This window comes from Perognathus longimembris, chromosome 22 (assembly GCF_023159225.1).
Source record: "Perognathus longimembris pacificus isolate PPM17 chromosome 22, ASM2315922v1, whole genome shotgun sequence".
NCBI lineage: Eukaryota > Metazoa > Chordata > Mammalia > Rodentia > Heteromyidae > Perognathus > Perognathus longimembris.
The window spans coordinates 10567679-10588030 of record NC_063182.1 but is presented as its reverse complement, the minus strand read 5'-3'; the positions used below and the strand labels follow the sequence as shown (position 1 = coordinate 10588030).

Genomic DNA, 20352 nt, shown 5'->3' with positions numbered 1-20352 from the left:
GAGTTAGATGTATGAACTCTTGACCACAGCTACCCTACTCTACGGCCATAGCCAGACTAAGGCAGAATTGTGTCTCACTAGAGAGAAGGTTGATTCCATAAACAGCCACCCCATAAGTGTCAGGAAGTGTGCAAGGTATGTATGGAGGTTCTAAGAGGAAGACAGGTTTTCTCCACGGGGGGAAAGGGGGGCTCAGAGTCCTCGGGTGCTGCTCTGTCCTAGGGCTGAGAGCCGTCCTGACTCTTCCTAGGTAGCTAAGGGACGCGTCAGTGTGCTAAGGGCAGGCTCGTGGGCAGGGGGAGCGCGTGGAGAAGCAGCGACGTGCTTCCTTGACTATTGCTGCCTACAAGAAGCCTGCGCCCCGGTGACTCAGCCAGGGCCGTGGCGGCTGACAAGCTCCATCAGCCTGTTCTGGGGGGTTAAGTGGTGTCCTCGGGGCGCCCACAGCTTCAGGCCGGGCCTGACTGTGGCTGGTGGAGGTGTTCCACGGTGTGGCTTCCCATAGTAGCCTTGGCTCTTCCTTGGCCCACGTGGCCTGGCGGCTTGGGGGGGGGGGGGGGAGCAGACCCACAGCCCCGATGTTCCCAGAGCCGGAGCTGCTCCCCAAACACCGCCAGCCCCGTGGTCAGCAAGGAGAGAGCACAGCAGCTGTGCCGAGCAGCCCTCGCGAGGAGGAAAAGGCTACGGCCAGCCATGATACTGGGCTGTTGAGGGCCCCCCGCACCCCTAAAGCCTGAGGCCTGCACTGCAGGTGAAGGGCCATCGGATCCACAGTCATCTTTCCCACCTCCGCCGGGGTTCAAGGCTCCCCTGGGCCCCGGCAGCAAGGCCGCGGAGGCGACCGTTTACAGCCGGTCCTTTCTACTCCATGACAAGTGTTGAGCAAATGGGGCTAGGGTTGTTTGTGGCGCGTTTCATTTTTTAAGCCCTTCAGCCTCAGGCAGTGGGAAGGCAGCGCTGGGAGCCGCGATCTTAATTACCGAGTGAAACGCAAAGTGCGTGTTTAGCTTCTCGAGAGAGGCAGGAAATTCCTGTGCAGGTGAGTTCCGTGGCTGCGAGGATAGTGTGACTAAGGTAGCAGAGGGCAGAGGTCACGGGGGGAGGGGGGCTGCCCCAGAGCGGCCTGCTGTGGCGTTGGCCAGTGGCCAGTGAAGGGACTAAGCTTCTTTGCACCTCCTTTTTGGATTCCAGTAGGAAGGTGGAGGCCAAGGTCATGCCCTCAACCTTAAAGAGACCACTCCTCAGTGCGCAGCCCTCCAGACGCAGGGGCCCCTTTCCCGACCCTCTGGGCGCTGTGGGCTGGGTGACTGCTAGCAAGAGGGAGAACAGACAAGGACGAGGGTGTTCTCGTAGGTTAGATTAGGATACCATCCGCCACGGGCCCCAGCCTAGCGTGCCAGCTCCGTGTCTCGGGCTGCTGCCAATTCTTCCCCCTGGATTCCTCCTTCCTCCCCAGTAGCAGCAAGTGCCTCCCTCTGTGTGGCAGTCACTAATGGGGTCGCCCGAGTCGCCAAGCTTTCTAGAATTCTTAGATAGAGGAGTTTTTAAACACCAAGAGCAATGATGTGCTTTTTAAAGAAGGTTTTTGCCTACCTGGCCTTGCATGATCTTGCATGATCTTGCCACTGGCTGTTGAACTGACAGCTCTGTTGGCTTCTGGGGACCAAAGTCACTGCACAAGGCGATCCCTCCTGCCACGCCCAAGGCCTGAGCAGGACTGTCCGCGTCTGCTGGGGGAATGGACCACTGATGCGCTGCGTCACTCTCGTGGGTGGACTTCATGTCCACCTATATCCAAGAGACTCGGGGCGCCCTTTTATGAGGAGCCTTCTGCTGTCCTTATTCAAAACTCCAGCCAGCGGCAACCCCCCGGGGAGCCGGTGTGAGCGAGCGGCGCGGCATGGGGGGAAGGGCTTCCAGCTGCCAGAGGAAAGGCCATGCCCTTCAAAGCTGCCCGCGCCCTAACAGGCTGCTAACAGGGCAGGGCTGCTATGAAGGGAAACACCGTGCTGGTGAATACTGAATACGGAACTGTGAAACAACAGCACTGACCTGAAGAGGAAGGGCCGGGGCAGCCCCGGAGCTTCGGTTCCTAGCGAGGTCCTAGAGGAGGAAACGACGGGAGAGCATGATGTCCTGGGTGAGGCTTTATGCAGACAGAATTAGCGGGGTTCGTCAGAGGCCTCAAAAACACTTAAGAACTGGTTCAATCATTTAGATCTCCCAGCTGAGTAAACTTCGATTCAGATGGAGAACGGTTGGTTCTTTCAAAGGTGCCGAGTTTTAGCCCGCTATCCTGGTGTCTTCCCCACGCCACGCCTTCTGAACCGCCTTCGTCGAGCCGGCTGGGCACACATGCGCACTCACACCCGCCTCCCAGGGCCCTTGTGAGCGTGGGAAGCGTTCTGCAGACTTTGTCCACACCTGGCCTCTACTAGCTGGGTGGGGGTGCTTCACGCCTGGAATCCTATTAGGAGGCTGGAAGCCGAAGGTTCAGAGCCAACCTAGGCAGGAAAGTCTCTAAGACTTTTATCTCTAATTGACCAGCAAAAAGCCAGAAGTGGAGCTGTGGCTGAAATGAGAGCACCAGCTAAAGGCCAACACTGAGGCCCTGAGTTCAAGACCAGGTATTAATACACAAAAACCCCACCCTTTTCTAAGGTTGCTATGCTAAACTATGACAGAGCTCGGGTTTAAACTGCATCTTACTTGACTAAGTCAGAGCGGTTCACCGAACCACTGAATTTAGCGCGTCTCAGCCATGTCCTCATCCTGCTGGTGTATTCTGACCTCATATTTAGGCATCCACTACTGTACACAGGAACCTTCACCACCTTCCATGTGCCAGCGCGCTCCCCATGGGCTTCGAAGGCCTTCCTGTTTCAGACGGGGCGCACACGTGCCGCTAGGAACGGTGGAACGGAGCGCGGCAGGCCCCAAGCCCCGCTATGGCGAAGATGCCATCGGGGTGCCGGCCGCGAGCGCGGCGCTCTCTGTGGCTGCAAGCTCTGCCCCGCCTCTTCCAGGCCTCGTCCGCCACAGATGCGGTCAAGTCCTCGGGGCTGGGGCTACACGACCTGAACGCTTTGGTGTGGTAAACCAAGAATTTCATTCAAGACAGAAAGAGAAACAAAAGACTCACTGAGGATAAAAACGCTATCCCGAGGGAGACTTTGGTTAGGATTTAGCACGCCTGATTACAGCAGTTTTTAAAGGAACTAGGTTGTTGTTTTTTTTTTCCTGGCACAAACCCTAAAGCCACCTACCCTTGTCAGCCTCATGCAGGGGAACTGAAGGACTTGAACTGTGGGCCTCGGGCCTTCCTGGTCAGCTTGCACTGCTCAGTGGTAAGCAGGGGCAGGCCTAGGGGTGACACCAGCCCGGCGCCCCCAAGCGCACAGCTGACAGGTACTGAAGAAAACCCCACACCTGGGGACTTTTCTTGTCCTAGCTGGGGTGACATCAGGCAGGAAAAACACCTCAAGCACTGCAGTATATTTATTAGTAAACTGTCAGACACAAAATGGAGGCTTACTGTGGAAGCAGAACTTGTCTACTCAAGGCTGAACGTACGAGTATTAAAAACTTGTGATTTCTTTATAAAGAACCCTCTGCTCCCAGGCATGCAAACGGCTGTTGGCAAACACTAATACGGATTCCTTGCTGGCTTAGGTTGATATGGGGCCAGGTGTCCTGTCTCTGACATTTAACCAGGTTGAGATTACTCACGTATGAATTCCCTTAGGCCAGAGGTAGTGGCTTCACGAAAAAGCCTAACAGAAAAACGTTTGGGTTTTGAAGCCCATGTGGTCTGTAGCTAGATCGTCTGCTTTGCTATGCCAGCACCAGTGCGTCCATTGTCATTTAGTTTGTAAACACGTGTGCATGGCTATATTCTGGTAACAGTTTATAAAGCCACACTTGGCTTACTCTGCCAACTTCTGCCTTCAAAGGGAACTGTTCATTGCAGGAGAGACCTGTAAATAAAGACTTTTCTCCCCCTGCCCCCACCAGTACCGCAGGGTGAAGGGAGAGCATTGTGCCCTCCTCTCCGGAGATCCAGCCCTATTGTTTGTATCCTGCTTGTGCCGCAGGGCCTCCACTCGTGTCCTCCAGCCTCTGCTTCCTCAGGAGCTGGGACTGCAAGCCCGCGCCACCATGCCCCGCTACACTGATTGCTTAAGTCATTCACTGCATCAAGCAGTCCCTAGCCATCTCCACTGTGGAAGGGAGGCTACCCCTCAAAGCAAGAGAAGCAGGCGCCCTCAGAGCCACGGGCCTTGACCTCCTTTTCTCTCTGCCCCACAGGTCTGTTCCTTATCCTGGGTTTGATACTCTACCCTGCTGGCTGGGGCTGCCAGAAAGCCATAGACTACTGTGGTCCCTACGCATCTGCCTACAAGCCCGGAGACTGCGCCCTGGGCTGGGCCTTCTACACGGCCATCGGCGGCACCGTCCTCACGTTCATCTGTGCTGTCTTCTCCGCACAAGCAGAAATTGCAACCTCCAGTGACAAAGTGCAGGAAGAGATCGAAGAGGGGAAAAGCCTCATCTGCCTCCTCTAGTGTGTTAGAGACGTGCTGCGCTCCCTCGTGCGAGCTTGTGGAAGTCGTCACTGGCATCAGAGGAGAACTAGCTTTACCTTCCCGAGCCGCCACCTGGCTGAGCAGAGCCCCGGCCTGGGGCTGCATGCGGACGAGAAGGGATGGACCCGGAGCGCAGTGTGAGTCCTGACTGCTGGTGCCCTGCCGTCAGCCTCCCCCGGCTCAGTGGAGGCGGGACTCGCGGTGGCGCCCTCCTCTGGCCGCACAGGAGACCTCAGCCAGTCCGCGGGCCCTGGGGGCGCTGTTCTGCCCTCAGAATGTCTGTGGGTCAGTTTAGGTTTCCTTGTTTCAGGTGTCTGTTAAAGATTAAAAGGAAGGCTACAGACTTACTGGGGACAGATTGAGTGCTACAGGACACAGCAAGATAGGGACAGAGTAGAATCCAGGGCAAAGTGGATTCACTCCACTGCCACTCCAAGATTTTTGAGTAAAGAAAAATTAAAGACCAGTACCTTCTATGGGGGAAAAAAAAGACACACACAAAATCTTGCCAGTAGATTCTTTCCTAGGCCCCACGCCGGCTCTGCCACCTCCTCCTCGGAGATCACAGTTCTGCTAGGTTAGAACTGGGCTGTGTCCGCCTTCTGGGGACAGCCAAGCCTCTCGAGATGCCACTGGGAGGAGGCAGCAGAGCCTTGAGTTGGTAGGGGCCGCTTTCTCCATTGGAAACCATTCGACCGCCAGCCGACCGCCAGCCCCTCAGCAGAGGAATGGCATTCTTTTCAGAAAAAGGGGGGTGGCGAGGGGGCTTCTTGAGTTACTGGTCTGATTCTGAAGTAACATGAAATTGCTAGAACTAAATAGCTACATCAAGACTATATCACAAGGAAAGCACAGAGACAGTGCAGAGGGGAAAAAAAAAATCCAGAAGCTAAAAATAATTGAGCTCATACGACCTGCCTACCCGTTCACAAAAACAGCCACAGGCCACTACCAAAAGGGATTCAGGGCTTTTAAGCTGGTTTCCATAAATTATCAATATAATTGATCCAGGAAGATAGTAATCAGAATGACCTAAGTAGCCATAAACAACTAACCAGGCATTATATGAGCTTTAAGTATTGCAGAATGATACAAAAACACTCCTGGAACCTCCGGACTTCTAGAAGGATTAAAAGCAAGTCTCTTTGGTTTTATGAATGTGCTCATTTGAGGTTTTGTTTTGAAAGTTTAACAGAGTTAACTAAGCACCTTCTTTCTTACTGTCCATAATGTGCTAAGTACTACCACTTATGCAAGCAACCCTGACTCATTTTGCACCCTTGCCCTAGTGAATCATCTTTAAGCTTTGAGGGTTTAGAACTATCCCCGGGTGCAGAAGCAACTAAAGTTTTATTATATTTTAGGGTCTTTGGCTATAGCAGAAATCATCTTACCTCTCACAGATGAAAGGCAAGAGGGGTGTTATACCACTTTTCAATAAGCTTACCACTTTGACCAAAGTTTAAAATAAGCAAGGTACAAACCATACACTTTTTTCAAAGAGAAAAAGAGGTTTCCTGCTAAGCAACCAAGGGATCATGTCTCCAAGCACATGAAAAATAGGGATGGGAGCAATGGATGAGACCCCTGTTCCTGACTGCATGGGTAGTGTTCTAACCAAGCCCTTGTGCCTACATGGTAACTCTTTTCCAGCATCAGCAATGCTTGGCATTTAAAGCAATTTTGTCATCAGGCAAATCTTGCTCAATAATTTGTTTCATTACAAGACAGAAATCTCTAACACTAATCTCAGTTTCCTCCTGATGCTAGGCTAGTCATGTGCCCAGAGGACCCTCTGAACAGATCCCTCGCTCTTTGGTGAAAGTAGCGGCGCACTCCCGATCAGCCTGGTAACAATCACATGACTCATTAGTTCATTAGTCTGAATGTTATGGAAGAGCGCAGAGGATACTTGCACAAGAAAAACCCTAAACCACTAAAGACTACCTAGACACTGACTTACGACGACAGACATCAGTTAAAAAAAACAACTGGGTCTTTTAAAAACTTTAGTCCACTATACAAACGTACTTTAGATTGAAAGGACCATTTAAAATCATTCTAGTCTAGACCAAAACTCTTCTACACCGCTCTTTAAATACCACTTGTTGACCCATACTTATTTTTTTTAATAGAACAATTGCTGATACCAGAAAAGTCCTATTTATTTTGCCTGTATCTGTTGCTTCAAGTTTTGTGATACGCTAGGCTTCTCAATGAACTCTAAAGCAGGAATATTTGCCTTGGGGTCTGTGGAGTCTTTAAACCTGTGTTTTAATTCACAATGTTACATGAAATGTGTTAAGGGTTTTGTATCATTTCAAACATCTGTGGTGTAATGAATGATCTTTGGTAAACATGTATTCTGTAAAGTGCCATAGTCTCTTTTTATGTGTAGCGTATTTATATATATATACATATATATAGAATACATACACAGGTTTGTGTGAAAGATGTGCAATAAACAAAGGTGTATGTATGTATTTTCTGGAAACTGGACAGGAGTCAACACAGGCGACTCTTGGCAGAGGGGAGTTACACATTTTCGCCTGCACGGCCTCATCATTCGCGTAAAACAACTTGAATGCTACACAAACCTTATGTGAAGACAAGACTGGTATGGAATCCTTTTCTCTTGGGTCTAAAATAAAATAATCTCTCTACTTACATGAACGTGAAACCAGGCCCAGGTAATGCTCGTCTTTCTTGTGAAATGTGAAGCTGCCACCTTGCCTTTCTCCCGTTGGTGTAATAACTCGTGACTGGCACATTCTCACGAAGGAGCTATTTCTTCACGGGCGCTTCTAGACCACGTTAATGCCAGACACTGCGGAAGGGCTAATCTCACACCTTCTTAGCCATGCGCCTGGCTTAGAATGGACTTCTGTGTGCAATAACTTGTGGCCACTGGAAATCCCCGGCCTCCACTTGCGTTTGGGTACCAGTGACTCCGTTGGCCTCAAGAGTTGAAGGGATGGCTGGGATTTCATCTGAGACTGTGGTGAAACTCCTGCCAGGGCTGACGGATCAAGAGGTGCTTTGGAGGAACTTGGCACCACCTGAAATTCAGTAGCCACTTGAGCCAAATATAAAATTGTATTTACAGCTGACAGACTCAACTTGAGCCTTCAAACTTGTGGTTATCCTATTGTAAAGTAATATGTTGTTTGTCTAGCATGGATTAGGTTTCTGTGCATATGTATTTTCACAATGTGCTTCCTTCCCCTCTTCAGTTTGAATTAAATCACATTTTGCAAACTCATTCTTTCAAGTATATTGGCTTCAAAACCAAGCATATAATTAGACCAAGAAAGTAACTACCACCACCCAACAAAATTGAAACACTATAATATTGGTAACAGGATAAAAGATACTCAACTATCTTCAACTATTATATTACTACTGACATATATATATGTATATATATATATATATATCCCTTCTGCAGGTTATCTTCAACATCAACCATTATAACGAGAGGGTGGGAGAAAGAAGAAACAGAAGAAACATGTACTAAACACCTTAAAGCTATAATATGGAAGCCCCTTCAAAGCGCTTCTTTACATTTGTGACAGGTGAATGTTAACTGAAAGATAGTTTCATCTCTTCCAACGTGAGTATCAAAAGTAAAAGTGAACTGCAATACACATTTCCTGACAGCAATCCTGTCCATTTACAAATGGAAAGGTGATGCTACTCTTTCCATAAACTCAGCCCTCTCTCTACATTCCACCAAACACTTCCACTCAAAATAAACCCAAGTGCCACCTTCTTCCCCTCAACTAGGGCTTCTGACAGCCAAAAGGGTATTTATGCTTTGCTTTCTGAACATACATCTGCCCAATTTCTAATAGAAATCCAAATTAAAAGCTGGCAAAATTATACACATTACAGAAAACGTTTTCTAAACAAATCATGACCTGATTATTTCAAGCAGAACTAGAAATTTTCTGTTGCTTTCTGGGGTGTTATTACATCTTCCTCAAAAGTCATTCTAGAAAGGAAAGGCCCATAGCTTAAATTTCAGCAAAGGCTGAAAGTCATGTTGTGTTCCTATCCTTAGTTTTTACCTAGCAATTTTACTAGAATCAACTTTAAATACTTAATCTTCCTGGAATACCTATTCAACTTACTCCTAGATGCCCTTGAAGTCTTTCCTTAACAAAAATCCACTGAAGAACAACCTTCATTACCCAAGACACCTCTCTTATATGGACATTATTTCACTATCTTTCTCGTCCATTACTAAGAGTACTCTTACAAGCAGCAAACCCCAAGCCCTGCCCTCCACCGAGGACCCTTCAGGACCCCGCAGTCACTGGGTAGGGCAGCCCACGCGGCCCTGCTATCTCCTCCCCCGCAGCTTCCTTCCCGAGGACTTTGACAGTCTGTCTTCAAGGCATGAAATACTCATTTTGCTTAGGGCCACAGGATATAGATAAAAGCACAACTAGAGGAAGCAGAAAGACTCAAAACCACATGTCAAAGTCAGTAATACGGCTATTATCAGCAGTTGGGCTTTTCATAGCCAAATCCTGAGAGATCTAACACCTATAGGTAAGCAATCCCTAATGACTGTCCAGGGTAAAAGATTCCAATATATTCTGTTTCAGAGAACTGAAATCAAGGCAATGAAAGTGGAGTCAATCGACAGGACAAGTTAGAAACAAATTAGAGGGGGGGAAAATGGACAGCTTGAATGCTGATGAGAAGCAGTAGAGCAAGGAGGAAGTCTAGGATGACATCAGGGAGAGGGGTAGGGGGGGGAGGAGAGAGGGAAGGAGAAACTGGGAGTAGGGTCTAGGATAACTGGCAGATATGACTGTGTAAGGAAAGAGGGAGGGGAACAGGGAAGGAGGAGGAGAGAAAGCTGGGAGTAGCTGGGAATAGTCCAGAGACATGGGGATAAGGATGGAGGTGTGGAAATCATCAGTATACATGGAGATACGAAAAGTGTGTTTTAATTACTGCTTACATTTAATGTGCTGACACTATGAGAATAGTATGCTATGCATTTATTTATCAAAACCCTATGATACAGAAACTATTGCCATTTTCATTGTATAGATAAGTAACTGCCACTTAGGTAACTTAAGTGCATTTGCCCCAGGTTAGGAGGATAATTACGTGACAAAGCCAAAGCTCAACTACAGGTTTGACAAGACAGCAAACAGCTTTGTTGCTATGTTATGTTCCCTTCACTTAGAAAGAGCAGGAGACAGCAATACCCACTCTGGAAACACCACTGCCCTCAGTGTGGCAAACAACTTCAGGGGCAACTCCATGACACCCCACACCATAAAATCATAGCCACAGAAAACTGCTCCTTCCTCGCTTGCAGAGAAAGCCTAGCAATTTTCCCTATTTCATAAATATTCCCATCCAAGGCAAGCAGGCATTATAATCACAGAAGAAGCATATTCAACCAAGTCAATCAGGCTTTGTCCTCAGTTTCTCCCAACATTCAAATGCCAGACACCACTTAGTAGATGAACGCTGTTAAAGAGCTGAAAACATACTCACGGGCAGGTTGCAGAGCCAGCCTTTGGTTTAGACACTTAGAAATGCGTGTTGCAGTTCTCTTCTTGGTTATGGATTTTTTCCATAGTGTCCACTGTTCCCAACGGATGGACATGGATCACTGGACATGTGCAAAGGTGGGAGAGAACGCGGAATTGGAGAAAAGTGGACTGCAAAGCAAAAGTAGTCCCCAACTTGGCAGGAGTAGGGCAACCTAGTTGTATTCTTCACTACTATTCCTCACTGAGGTATCTTGAGGTGGTTTCTTGTCCTCTATAAAAGCAGAGCCAGGAGAAATTACTTAAGAGATACGGCATGAGGATTAAGTGGTGTAGTAAAGCCTTCAGTGTACTTTCTGGTATATAGTAAGTCCTTGTCTTAGAAGAAAACTATGATACTCCTCTGTGTGCCTAAGTATCACTTGGAACTGAAGGGTAGCAAGCAGTCTAATTTTACTTTAAATAAAATTGGCGGCCACCATTTCTTTTTCTGTACTGTTAAAATGGAGCATTTGGGTAATTATCTGACCCTAGAGCTTTCAGGACCAGATCTCTGTGGATGAAAGACACAGTTACTCCTTCGGAAAACCAAAACAAACAAATAGCATTGGGTGAGCCCACGAGCTTGGGAAAACAGACTTCCTCATTATCATCCAAACTTCCTGGTGTAAAAGAGCTTCTGGAAAAGGGGCACCTGATGTAGGCTAGGGGTGAAAAAGAGGCCCTCTGTACACAGCTGAGGAGGCAACGACTGACGCAATCTTTCCAGAACAATTTCACAACGTACCACAAAGGTATTTTTGAAAATATGCAGTCCTTCTGACACAGCACTATGTCATAAGAGAACCTTTAAGAAAGGTAGGAAACCACGGTGCTAGTTAAGACTCTCCAGGTGAAAGTAGTGGAAGGCGGGTGCTGGTGGCTCACACCTTTCATCCTAGCTGGCGGGGGGGGGGGGGGGGGGGGGGGGGAGGGGGGGCGCGCTGAGATCTGGGGATAGTAGTTTGAAGCCAGCCTGAGCAGGAAAGTCCTTGAGACTCTTCTCTGCAGTGAACCTTGAGCACAAAAGCTGGGGGACAAAGCCCAAGACCTGAAGTCAACTCCACAACCAGCGTGGGGGGCGGGGGAAGTCAATTCAAGCTAAACAAGGGAGGGAAAGGGTAAGGATACAAGGACACCATGAAGAGCAGTAGGGCCCCCTGCGAGAGAAAGCTATTCAGACATTCCTTTTCTAAGTTCATCTTGAGATTCACTGGTCGCCACATATTCAGAGTTGAAGCCAGTGTTAGGATGCTGGCACTCTCAAATTCTACTGGAAATACTTCATTTTCCAAAATACTCAACTACTGCAGGTGGAACAATGTTTTAGTTTAATAAAAAATATTTTAAACAACTCTCATAGTTAAAACATATTATTTTACTCTAAATTTATACTGTAGCACTTGATAATCTATTAAGGTGAGTTCTCTAATGGGCTCAATCCTATGCAATCAACAAATCCTTCGAAGCATTTGCCTTAAGAAAACAATGGCTGAAATGTATGATGCCTATGATAATTTTAAGCTGTACATAGCAAGGAGAAAGGTCCTCAAAAGTAATAAATTCTGTACATAGTCATGTTAAGCATGACTAATAAAGGTATAGAATGTCAGTATCAATGTTTTCAGAAAAACCAAAGTAATGAGTATTAAAATACTGTTCTTATTTTAATTCAACTTGTATTTTCTCAAAAATTTACATCTTCTTTAGCTAACCAAATAAAAAACCTATACACAAATAGTACTTTCAACAGCAACAGGAAATCGAGGTTAGAAACAGAACACAAATAATATTAAATTAATACAATGCTGGTCCAGAGGCAACCATTTAACTCCAGAAAAACTCTAGCCCACAAACCTGACCAACTTCTATACAGTCTGTGTATTTTGACTTTAAAGTGGTCAAAACATTTAATATGGGCGAAGCTCCTGTTCAGTTCCTACAACAGTCTCACTCAACAGTCATTCTGTGTTGCTTAAGAGTTTTAAGCTAAGTTTTCTTTTTGTATTCTATTGAACACATGATAAAATGATAAATTTCTGAAGATAAAAACGTGAACTTTCTCTACAGTAAACATACAGCATAATTTCTGGCTCTGAATTACTAGTATTTAAATTATGCAAACAAAAATCCAGTAAACAGCATTTTATTTTATGACACTCTGCGTTAATACAATAAATATACAAAACTTCCAAACCACCGAGGACATGCAACATTAGAGGACAGATGGAGGGCATTGATACAGAACTGGAGTCAGCACGATGGCAGCGCAGTATTAATCACCAACAAAATATACAAACAGTCTTGATAAATAATCCAAGTCCCGAGTTACAAATCACTCAGCAATGGTTTTCTGATATTGAAATAAAAGAGCCATGTTATAACATTGCCAACTGAAAGGTAACACAGATGCCTACTCTATGACTGGGATAGTGGCTCGCTTTAGTATTAAATATAAAACAAATGCCAATATGTTGCTGAGTTCATTACTATTCAGAGAGTAAATTTAAAGCTGTTTTTATACCTGACCAATCTATAGGCATGCCTGCCACCATTTTAATGATCATTTATTTACCTTTTCAAAACAAAACACATGATTTTCTCTTTATAAATTTGTATCGACCCAAATAATTGGATTTTAACCAAATAACTGGCTTTTCCTATTGACACAAAAAAATAACCATCAATTCAATTATTCTTCACCACTACCTTTGAGGATTTCTACATAAGAGCAACATTCCAATTCTAAAGGAAAGTTATTAATATTTTCCAAGAGTTGCTGATAAATATTTTATTTGTTCTTTAGAGAAAATTTAAAATGCCCCTGGGGTGGAAATGAATGCCGAGTTTAAGTGCTCTTCTCTGGCTCAAGGTGAATGTTCTGAGGTGTCTAAAGTCCATACTCAATAAAGCATATGGAGGAAATACATTTTCACAACGACTTTAGAACTGAGGAGCTGGCTGAAAATGCAGGTGAAGAATCTCATGGATCAGAGTATTTCTAACAACAGCTTTCAATTCTATTCTGAATTTTCTTCAGAATAACAGAAAAGAAACATCTTACAACTATATTATTCAATATATAACCTCAAATGTAAACAGAATCTGGAAGGATCTGCATCACCTAGTGAAGTCTCAGAAATAACAGATTGGACACCATCCCAGTATGAAACCTACTTTTGAGAAGAATAAAAGCAATTTAATCACTGATGCCATTTGATTGTTTCAAGAAAGGGCTTTCAGTCTCAAAATTAATCCAATAGACCATTCTCTCTTAAAAGCAAGTTGAATAAATCACTACCTATCATTCTGTAATCTAAAACTTGCTAAAAACATTCAAAAAACATAGTAGTGTTTTGGAATCATTTAATCAGTATTAAAAATTACTCAAAACTTGAACTAAAGTATACCATAAGAATTAAAGTCTGTGCTGCCTATAACAATTTCAATGTGATTATGTTCATAATTAGTGCATTTAGCTATATTTATATTTTCTTGCTTGATGCAACGTTTTGTGTTTTCTATCGCTAAAAAATTTCAATGTATTCAGTCTGTCTTAAAAAGTGAAAGACTTCGGTGCATTAAAGATTCAAGTGTACTAGAAATGCTAGGGTCTTTTTGTTTTTAATGCAACTAAACATGAAATAGTAAAAGAAAAATCCCTTAAATACTGTATGTTCTTTTTGGACAATGGTTAGGCTAGCCTTTAATACCTGTCAAAAATTACACACATGCATACACATACATACACACACATACACACATACACACACACACACACACACACACAATAAGCTGCCAAGCACAATCTCAGTTCAAATAAAGAGTAATCACAAGACTATACTAAAGTTTCCATACAGTAAAGTTTTACTGTACGAATACTGGAAATTAAGATATAATAAAATTAAAGGAGCTATTATTATTACATTCTATTACACTGATTAACTACCTTCTCTTTTGGATAATGCACTGCATATTATATTAAAGTCTTTACACCCCAATAAATTTTTATTCAAAACAAACTATTATATAAAATCATTTCTATGATTCCATAAACAAATCCTGATTTCTACAACTATAAGCAGTACAGGACCCAAAAATACTAATTCTTTCGTTTAAGAAACGTGGTGTCCATGCAAGATTGGAGATTGTTATCAAAATGTCAACTACTCAAAAAAAAAGTTAAAATATACATTATCTACTATGAAGCACACAAGCTCTTCATTGGTAACAGAATCTGATAAAAAGCAAGCCAATTTAAAAATCCATTAAGTCTCTGCTGGCCTATTTCTTTTAAGATAAATAAGGAGAAAGGAATGAGTATAGCTTTGCTGTTCCAATGTGTAATCCTTATCTCTACAGATTCTTGAAAGAACTGTAGCAGTATTAGGTGCTTTTCAATCTTAAGTCACTTATTAGTTTCAGTGTGTCACCACTGAAATGATCTGCTGAACATCATCCCCCAAGAATATGGAGAATATTTAGCATGTAGTATTTTGTCTGCACGGGGCACTAAAATATTAAGAAACTAGTAGGTAAAGTAACTGGTTTTAGCCCATGCACATGTGAACAGGAAATACCCATGCTATGTGAACTGTGTGTTTCCAACATAAAAATATTTGTAGAATACAGTAACTGGAGAAAAAAGTACAGTCAAAAGGTAACAGTGTGTGTTGGGAGGGCCTCTAAATCTGGTTACCCTTGAAAGCACTTTGGGCAGCACTGGAGGCCCCGGTAGAAGCCGCATTTGCAGCTGCTGTCTGGACAGTCTTGTTGGACATCACGCCTGTTGCAAACTCTTGCTGGGCCTTCTCAAAGCTAGCACCCGTTGTGCGATACAGTCCGTGTACCTAGGGAACAAAGTGGGGGAAGGTAAACAGAAACCCATTCGTTCATTTCCAGCCATCTTAAATTAACCTCACCGTGATGCACAAAGAAAAGGGCTAGAGTCCAGTCATAAATTCCTAACATTAAGGACATTATGCATATATTCTATTTCAATATTTCCTTAGTATGAGTTTTTCATTTTCGTCCTCAAGCAGAAGAGATAATTATGCTGAGTCAAACCAAAAATAATTCAAAGAACAACTTCTTAACCAACTACAAAAGCTATTTTTCCTCTGATTCCATTAATTAATATATTACACACTGGAACTGAATGATTTAAATAAAAAGAGATAATCTGACTTTCAAAGGAAAAGATATCTATGATGGCTACACACATACCACTATCATATTCTAATGATATCATTTTAAACTTTAACAAGCCAGGCACAATGTATAGCCTTAAGCATACTGCTTAACCTTTTGTGTATGCTTAAGTCATAAAGGAGCGTTGAAGTGTTGTAGAGATCTATTTCTCCATACTGATTTGTCACTCAAGTCTTGAGGTTTATTTTCCTGAGTAAGGTTCAAATTTTTCTCTCACCATATATTTTTAACAGCATAATCAAACTACAAAGTCCACCAATACATAAGATTAACCATTCAACACAAATGTGAAAAAGGATATAGTAAATTAGAATGTTAGGAAATAAATTAGAAAGTTATTTCACGCTCATATACCTTGAGGTGGGAGCAGACTAGGGAGCCAGTAATTACACTGCACTGTGAACGGACCTAAATTAAAAACCCCACTGAAATGCAACCAAACAGGTTGGGCTAAGTCTATGCAAGGCAGTCCTTTCTCTAAATCTCTCAAATCTAGATAGGAACTGGTAAGTATGGAATGAAGTCAGAGTGAGAAAGAACAGAAGAGGTCAAAGACTCTCAGGTCTAGCTTGAAAAACAGGAAGTAGTTTCAAAGGAGTAAAAAGAACAGGCCGGTTGGAGGGGAAAGGGAGAGGGTGAGCTCTAAATGCTCAGTTCATTGCACAAGTTGAATACTTACTCTGAGCCGATCAGAGATGCCAGGGGAAGATTTGGTTTGGAGCACAGAAGAGTAATGGGCTAAAAACGTGGGCATGGAAACCACTGAACTATGCTATAGACTGAATTTGGGTTTCTTCTCCGAAGTATTACGTTGAAATCCTGTTCCACTACATGATGGTATTAAAAGATGAGGAGCTTTTGGAGCTGACTGGGGTCATACGGGTAAAACGCTCATGAATGGAGACTAGTATCCTTACGAAAGAGACCCAGACAGCTCACTTGTCCCTCCTACCAAATAGGGACACTGAAGAGAGCTATGTATGAAGCAGAAAGCAGGGCCAACAGACTATCTGCTGATACCTTGATGTTTTGACTTCCAGCCTCTAGAATTACAAGAAATAAAATACTTGTTCTTTAAGCCATCCAATTTATAGCAGTCCAAAGGGATAACACCACTATATGTAAATGGTAGCTGAACTCATAGTATATATGACTTTGTTATATTTTTATATATTTTATGATATGTCTTTTAAAAATATAAAGCAAAAGGAAAAGCAGAGACCTACAAGGATACAAGTTTTTAAAAAGGGTCCAGGGGCTGGGAATATAGCCTAGTGGCAAGAGTGCTTGCCTCGTATACAGGAAGCCCTGGGTTCGATTCCTCAGTACCACATATACAGAAAATGGCCAGAAGTGGCGCTGTGGCTCCAGTGGCGGAATGTTAGCCTTGAGCAAAAAGAAGCCAGGGACAGTGCTCAGGCCCTGAGTTCAAGGCCCAGGACTGGCAAAAAAAAAAAAAAAAGTGGGGTCCAAATCAAAGAAGGAATGACCAGAAGAGGACTAAGAATAACCAGTAACTGACACCAAGAGACGAAACTAAATTGGAGAATGAATATCATTGCAGGTAAAATACAAAAATACTCAGCCTCAAGCACTCTTTTTGTGTGTGTTTTGTTTTGTTTTTGGCCAGTCCTGGGCCTTGGACTCAGGGCCTGAGCTCTGTCCCTGGCTTCTTTTTGCTCAAGGCTAGCACTCTGCCACTTGAGCCACAGCGCCACTTCTGGCCATTTTCTGTATATGTGGTACTGAGGAATCGAACCCAGGCCTTCATGCATAATAGGCAAGCAGTCTACCACTAAGCCACATTCTCAGCCCTCAAGCATTTCTTATACAGTGGCAAAAGCAAATACTTTTATTAATGTGGATCAACGTATAAAATGGTCAAGAATAAAAAGAGAACACTGACAAATACTGGTAAACTCTAAGATTCTTTCCACCTTGTACTTTAGCACTCTCATAGGTAATTTTTTTTAATTCTTCCAAACCATGTTTTCAATTGAAAATTAAAGGTCACAATTACAAATTACTGGATCCTAGAAAATGAAGTAGGTAACAGAACGCTAACAAACCTTCTTTACCTACTACACATAATCTCGGTGCAATACATTTACAAGTTCTCATTTGTTTCTTCTCCATTCTCCCACATTTGTGGGCACATAACAAACAAATACTGGTTCTAATTTGCTTTGCTATTATTTCATTTTAAGATGTATAATAAATTGAATAGCTGGTGTTACATGTTCATGCGTTTTAGAGTTCAATTACTTCAAATGTAACCCATGGTGCCTCAAACAGAGGTAAAATGAGCAGTGCACAGTTCTCAATAGCCAGTATCTGTACAGACCCAGAGAGCCACCTAGAGGGCAAAGACCGCATGTGTATTCACTATAATATACTAAACCCATTATAGATCCATGTGGAAAGGGTGGTTTATTTCAAGGACCCAGGAATGACCATGTGCTCTCCTTTATATGTTCACTTTTTTTGTGTGTGCCAGTGCTAGGGATTGAACCCAGGGCCTACACACCGTCCCTGAGCTTTGTTGTTCAAGGCTAGTGCTCTACCACTTCAGCCACAGCTCCGCTTTCAGCTTTTAAGTGGTCAATTGGAGATAAGAGTCTCGTAGACTTTCCTGCCAAGGCTGGCTTTAAACACTAATCATGAGACTCAGCCTCCAGAGTGGCTAGGATTACAGAAGTGAGCCTCGGCAACACTTCAAAATGACGACAAAATCTCAGTTATTGTATTCGTTTCCATACAAACACATACCACAGAGCACAACAGAAATAGCCTAATACCACTAATTCTAAAGCAGAAATAGCATGCACAGATACCGCTTTTGAGGGGACTAACTGTTCATAAGATCCTGACACCTAGTGGTTATCAACTGTGGCTACATACCCAACAAGAATTTTGGTTGGGGCTGGGGACATGGCCTAGTGGCAAGAGTGCTTGCCTCGTATACGTGAGGCCCTGGGTTCAATTCCCCAGCACCACATATACAGAAAATGGCCAGAAGTGGCGCTGTGGCTCAAGTGGCAGAGTGCTAGCCTTGAGCACAAAGAAGCCAGGGACAGTGCTCAGGCCCTGAGTCCAAGCCCCAGGACTGGCCAAAAAAAAAAAGAATTCTGGTTGTTAAATTCTGATAATTTGTTATTAAGTTTTGAGCAAGTGTGAAATAGAAAAACTGGCTGTCTTCTATGTATCTGTTTCTATCGTGAGTAATTCCTGTCATTAAAAAGGCTACTTCAAATTGTATTTTAGTTTATATTATCTTCATTAACTGTACTTCATGAAAGTCATACAGAAGATGATCTAAACTCATTTTCACAAAAGAATATGACCCACAGGGCGGTTCAGAGACTTCTATAGCATTGACGCACAGTGGGCATATATAGAGAGAGTAGCCAGTAAACTTCTTTAATCATGAATTTTAAAAATTTACCCAAGTACCAGAGTATGCTGCATAATTCCTCTTTACTACTTTTATCTTCTTTGGGAAACGCCCCTATTCTTTTGTTTTGTTTTGTTTTGTTTTGCCAGTCCTGGGGCTTAGATTCAGGGCCTGAGCAATGTCTCTGACCTCTTTGCTCAAGGCTAGCACTCTCCCACTTGAGCTACAGTGCCACTGGCTTTTTCCATATATGTGGTGCTAAGGAATCAAACCCAGGGCTTCATGTATACGAGGCAAGCACTCTACCACTAGGCCACATTCCCAGCCCACCCCTATTCTTTTGAATGCCTTGAATATAATCATATAATACAATCATGGTTCTACAACTTGTCCATTCATGGATTGGATCTTGAAGAATTTCATACCTGGAAGATGGAAGGGGAAGACAACTGGAGAGTTTGGAGCATTACACATAACTGTCCCTTGCTGCAGAATGAACGCTTCCATTAGATGACTCTCATCAATGCCCCCCTTATGTCCCTATAACCGCTGTCATGAAAATTCCCTCCACCCTCTTCCTGCAGCACAATATTATTCTGGGACTGCTCTGCCCTTGCTTGCCTACTCCTATCATGACATCATGCTCTCTGTTTAGCCTCCATCTACCTCAGGAAGCTGATACTTCCCAGTCTAGAAATCCAGCCTGGAAATTCCTTCCTTACTCCTAATCATGTACATCCAAAAGAGCATTAATACTTCAATTTCCCACTAGTATTTGAAACTCTCATATAAAAGGTTGAAACTACCTTGATATCCACATGAGCTCTTTCTGTCCTCTCTTCCTGAATGACCCATCATCTAAAATCCTGTTACCCCCATTACCTTGTACTATAATTAATTCTAAATAGTTCAAAGACCTCAATGAAAACCTGAAACCTTAAAACTACTATCGGAAAAAGAGAAACATAACTTGTTGGCATAGGCAGGAACTGCCTGAGTAGAATTCCAAGGGCTCAGCAAATAGAGATAATTGATGAATGGGATTGCATCAACCTAAAGTTTCTGCATGGTGAAGGACATAGTTCCTAAGCTGAAAAGACAGCCTGCAGAATACAAGATCTTTGCCAGCTATACATCTGACAAAGCCCTACTACCCAGAATATTCGGAGTCCAAGCAAATAAACCCTAAAGAATCAATAACCCAATTAATAAATAGGCAAAGGAGCTAAACAGAGACTTCTCAGAAGACATAAATATGACCAGAAAACTTGTGAGGAAATGCTCAACATCTCTGGCCATAAAAGAAATGCAAATCAAAATTACACTGAGATTCCAACTTATCCAAGCAGAAATGGCCATCAACAAACAACAGATGCTGGCAAGGACGTCAGGAAAAAGGAACCTTATTACACCGTTGGTGGAAATATAAACTAGTGCAACCTCCATGGAAAGCAGTTGGGAGATTCCTCAAAAAACTAAACACAGAACTACCCCTATGATCCAGGGATACAACTTTTGGGCATTTATCTAAAAGAATACAAATCAGGATATGGTAAAGACACACCCATGTTCACTGCTATGGAAACAGTCCAGAGGCCCTACA

The 20352-nt window shown here is 43.6% G+C and overlaps 2 protein-coding genes across 4 annotated transcripts in view; one reads left to right on the top strand and one right to left on the bottom strand.

Annotated features, from left to right (window-relative positions):
* Positions 1-7848, top strand: part of Lhfpl2 (LHFPL tetraspan subfamily member 2) — a 137674-nt gene extending 129826 nt beyond the window's left edge. For all 3 annotated transcript variants that reach the window (XM_048331578.1, XM_048331577.1, XM_048331579.1), the window contains one exon: positions 4309-7848. In XM_048331578.1, the coding sequence (XP_048187535.1) occupies positions 4309-4565 (257 nt within the window). In that variant the 3' untranslated portion in view covers positions 4566-7848. The remainder of the gene's footprint in view (positions 1-4308) is intronic.
* Positions 7849-12274: 4426 nt separating this feature from the next.
* Scamp1 (secretory carrier membrane protein 1) overlaps positions 12275-20352 on the bottom strand; it is a 75468-nt gene continuing 67390 nt past the window's right edge. The window contains exon 9 of the mRNA XM_048331575.1: positions 12275-14994. Within this exon, the coding sequence (XP_048187532.1) occupies positions 14830-14994 (165 nt within the window). The 3' untranslated portion in view covers positions 12275-14829. The remainder of the gene's footprint in view (positions 14995-20352) is intronic.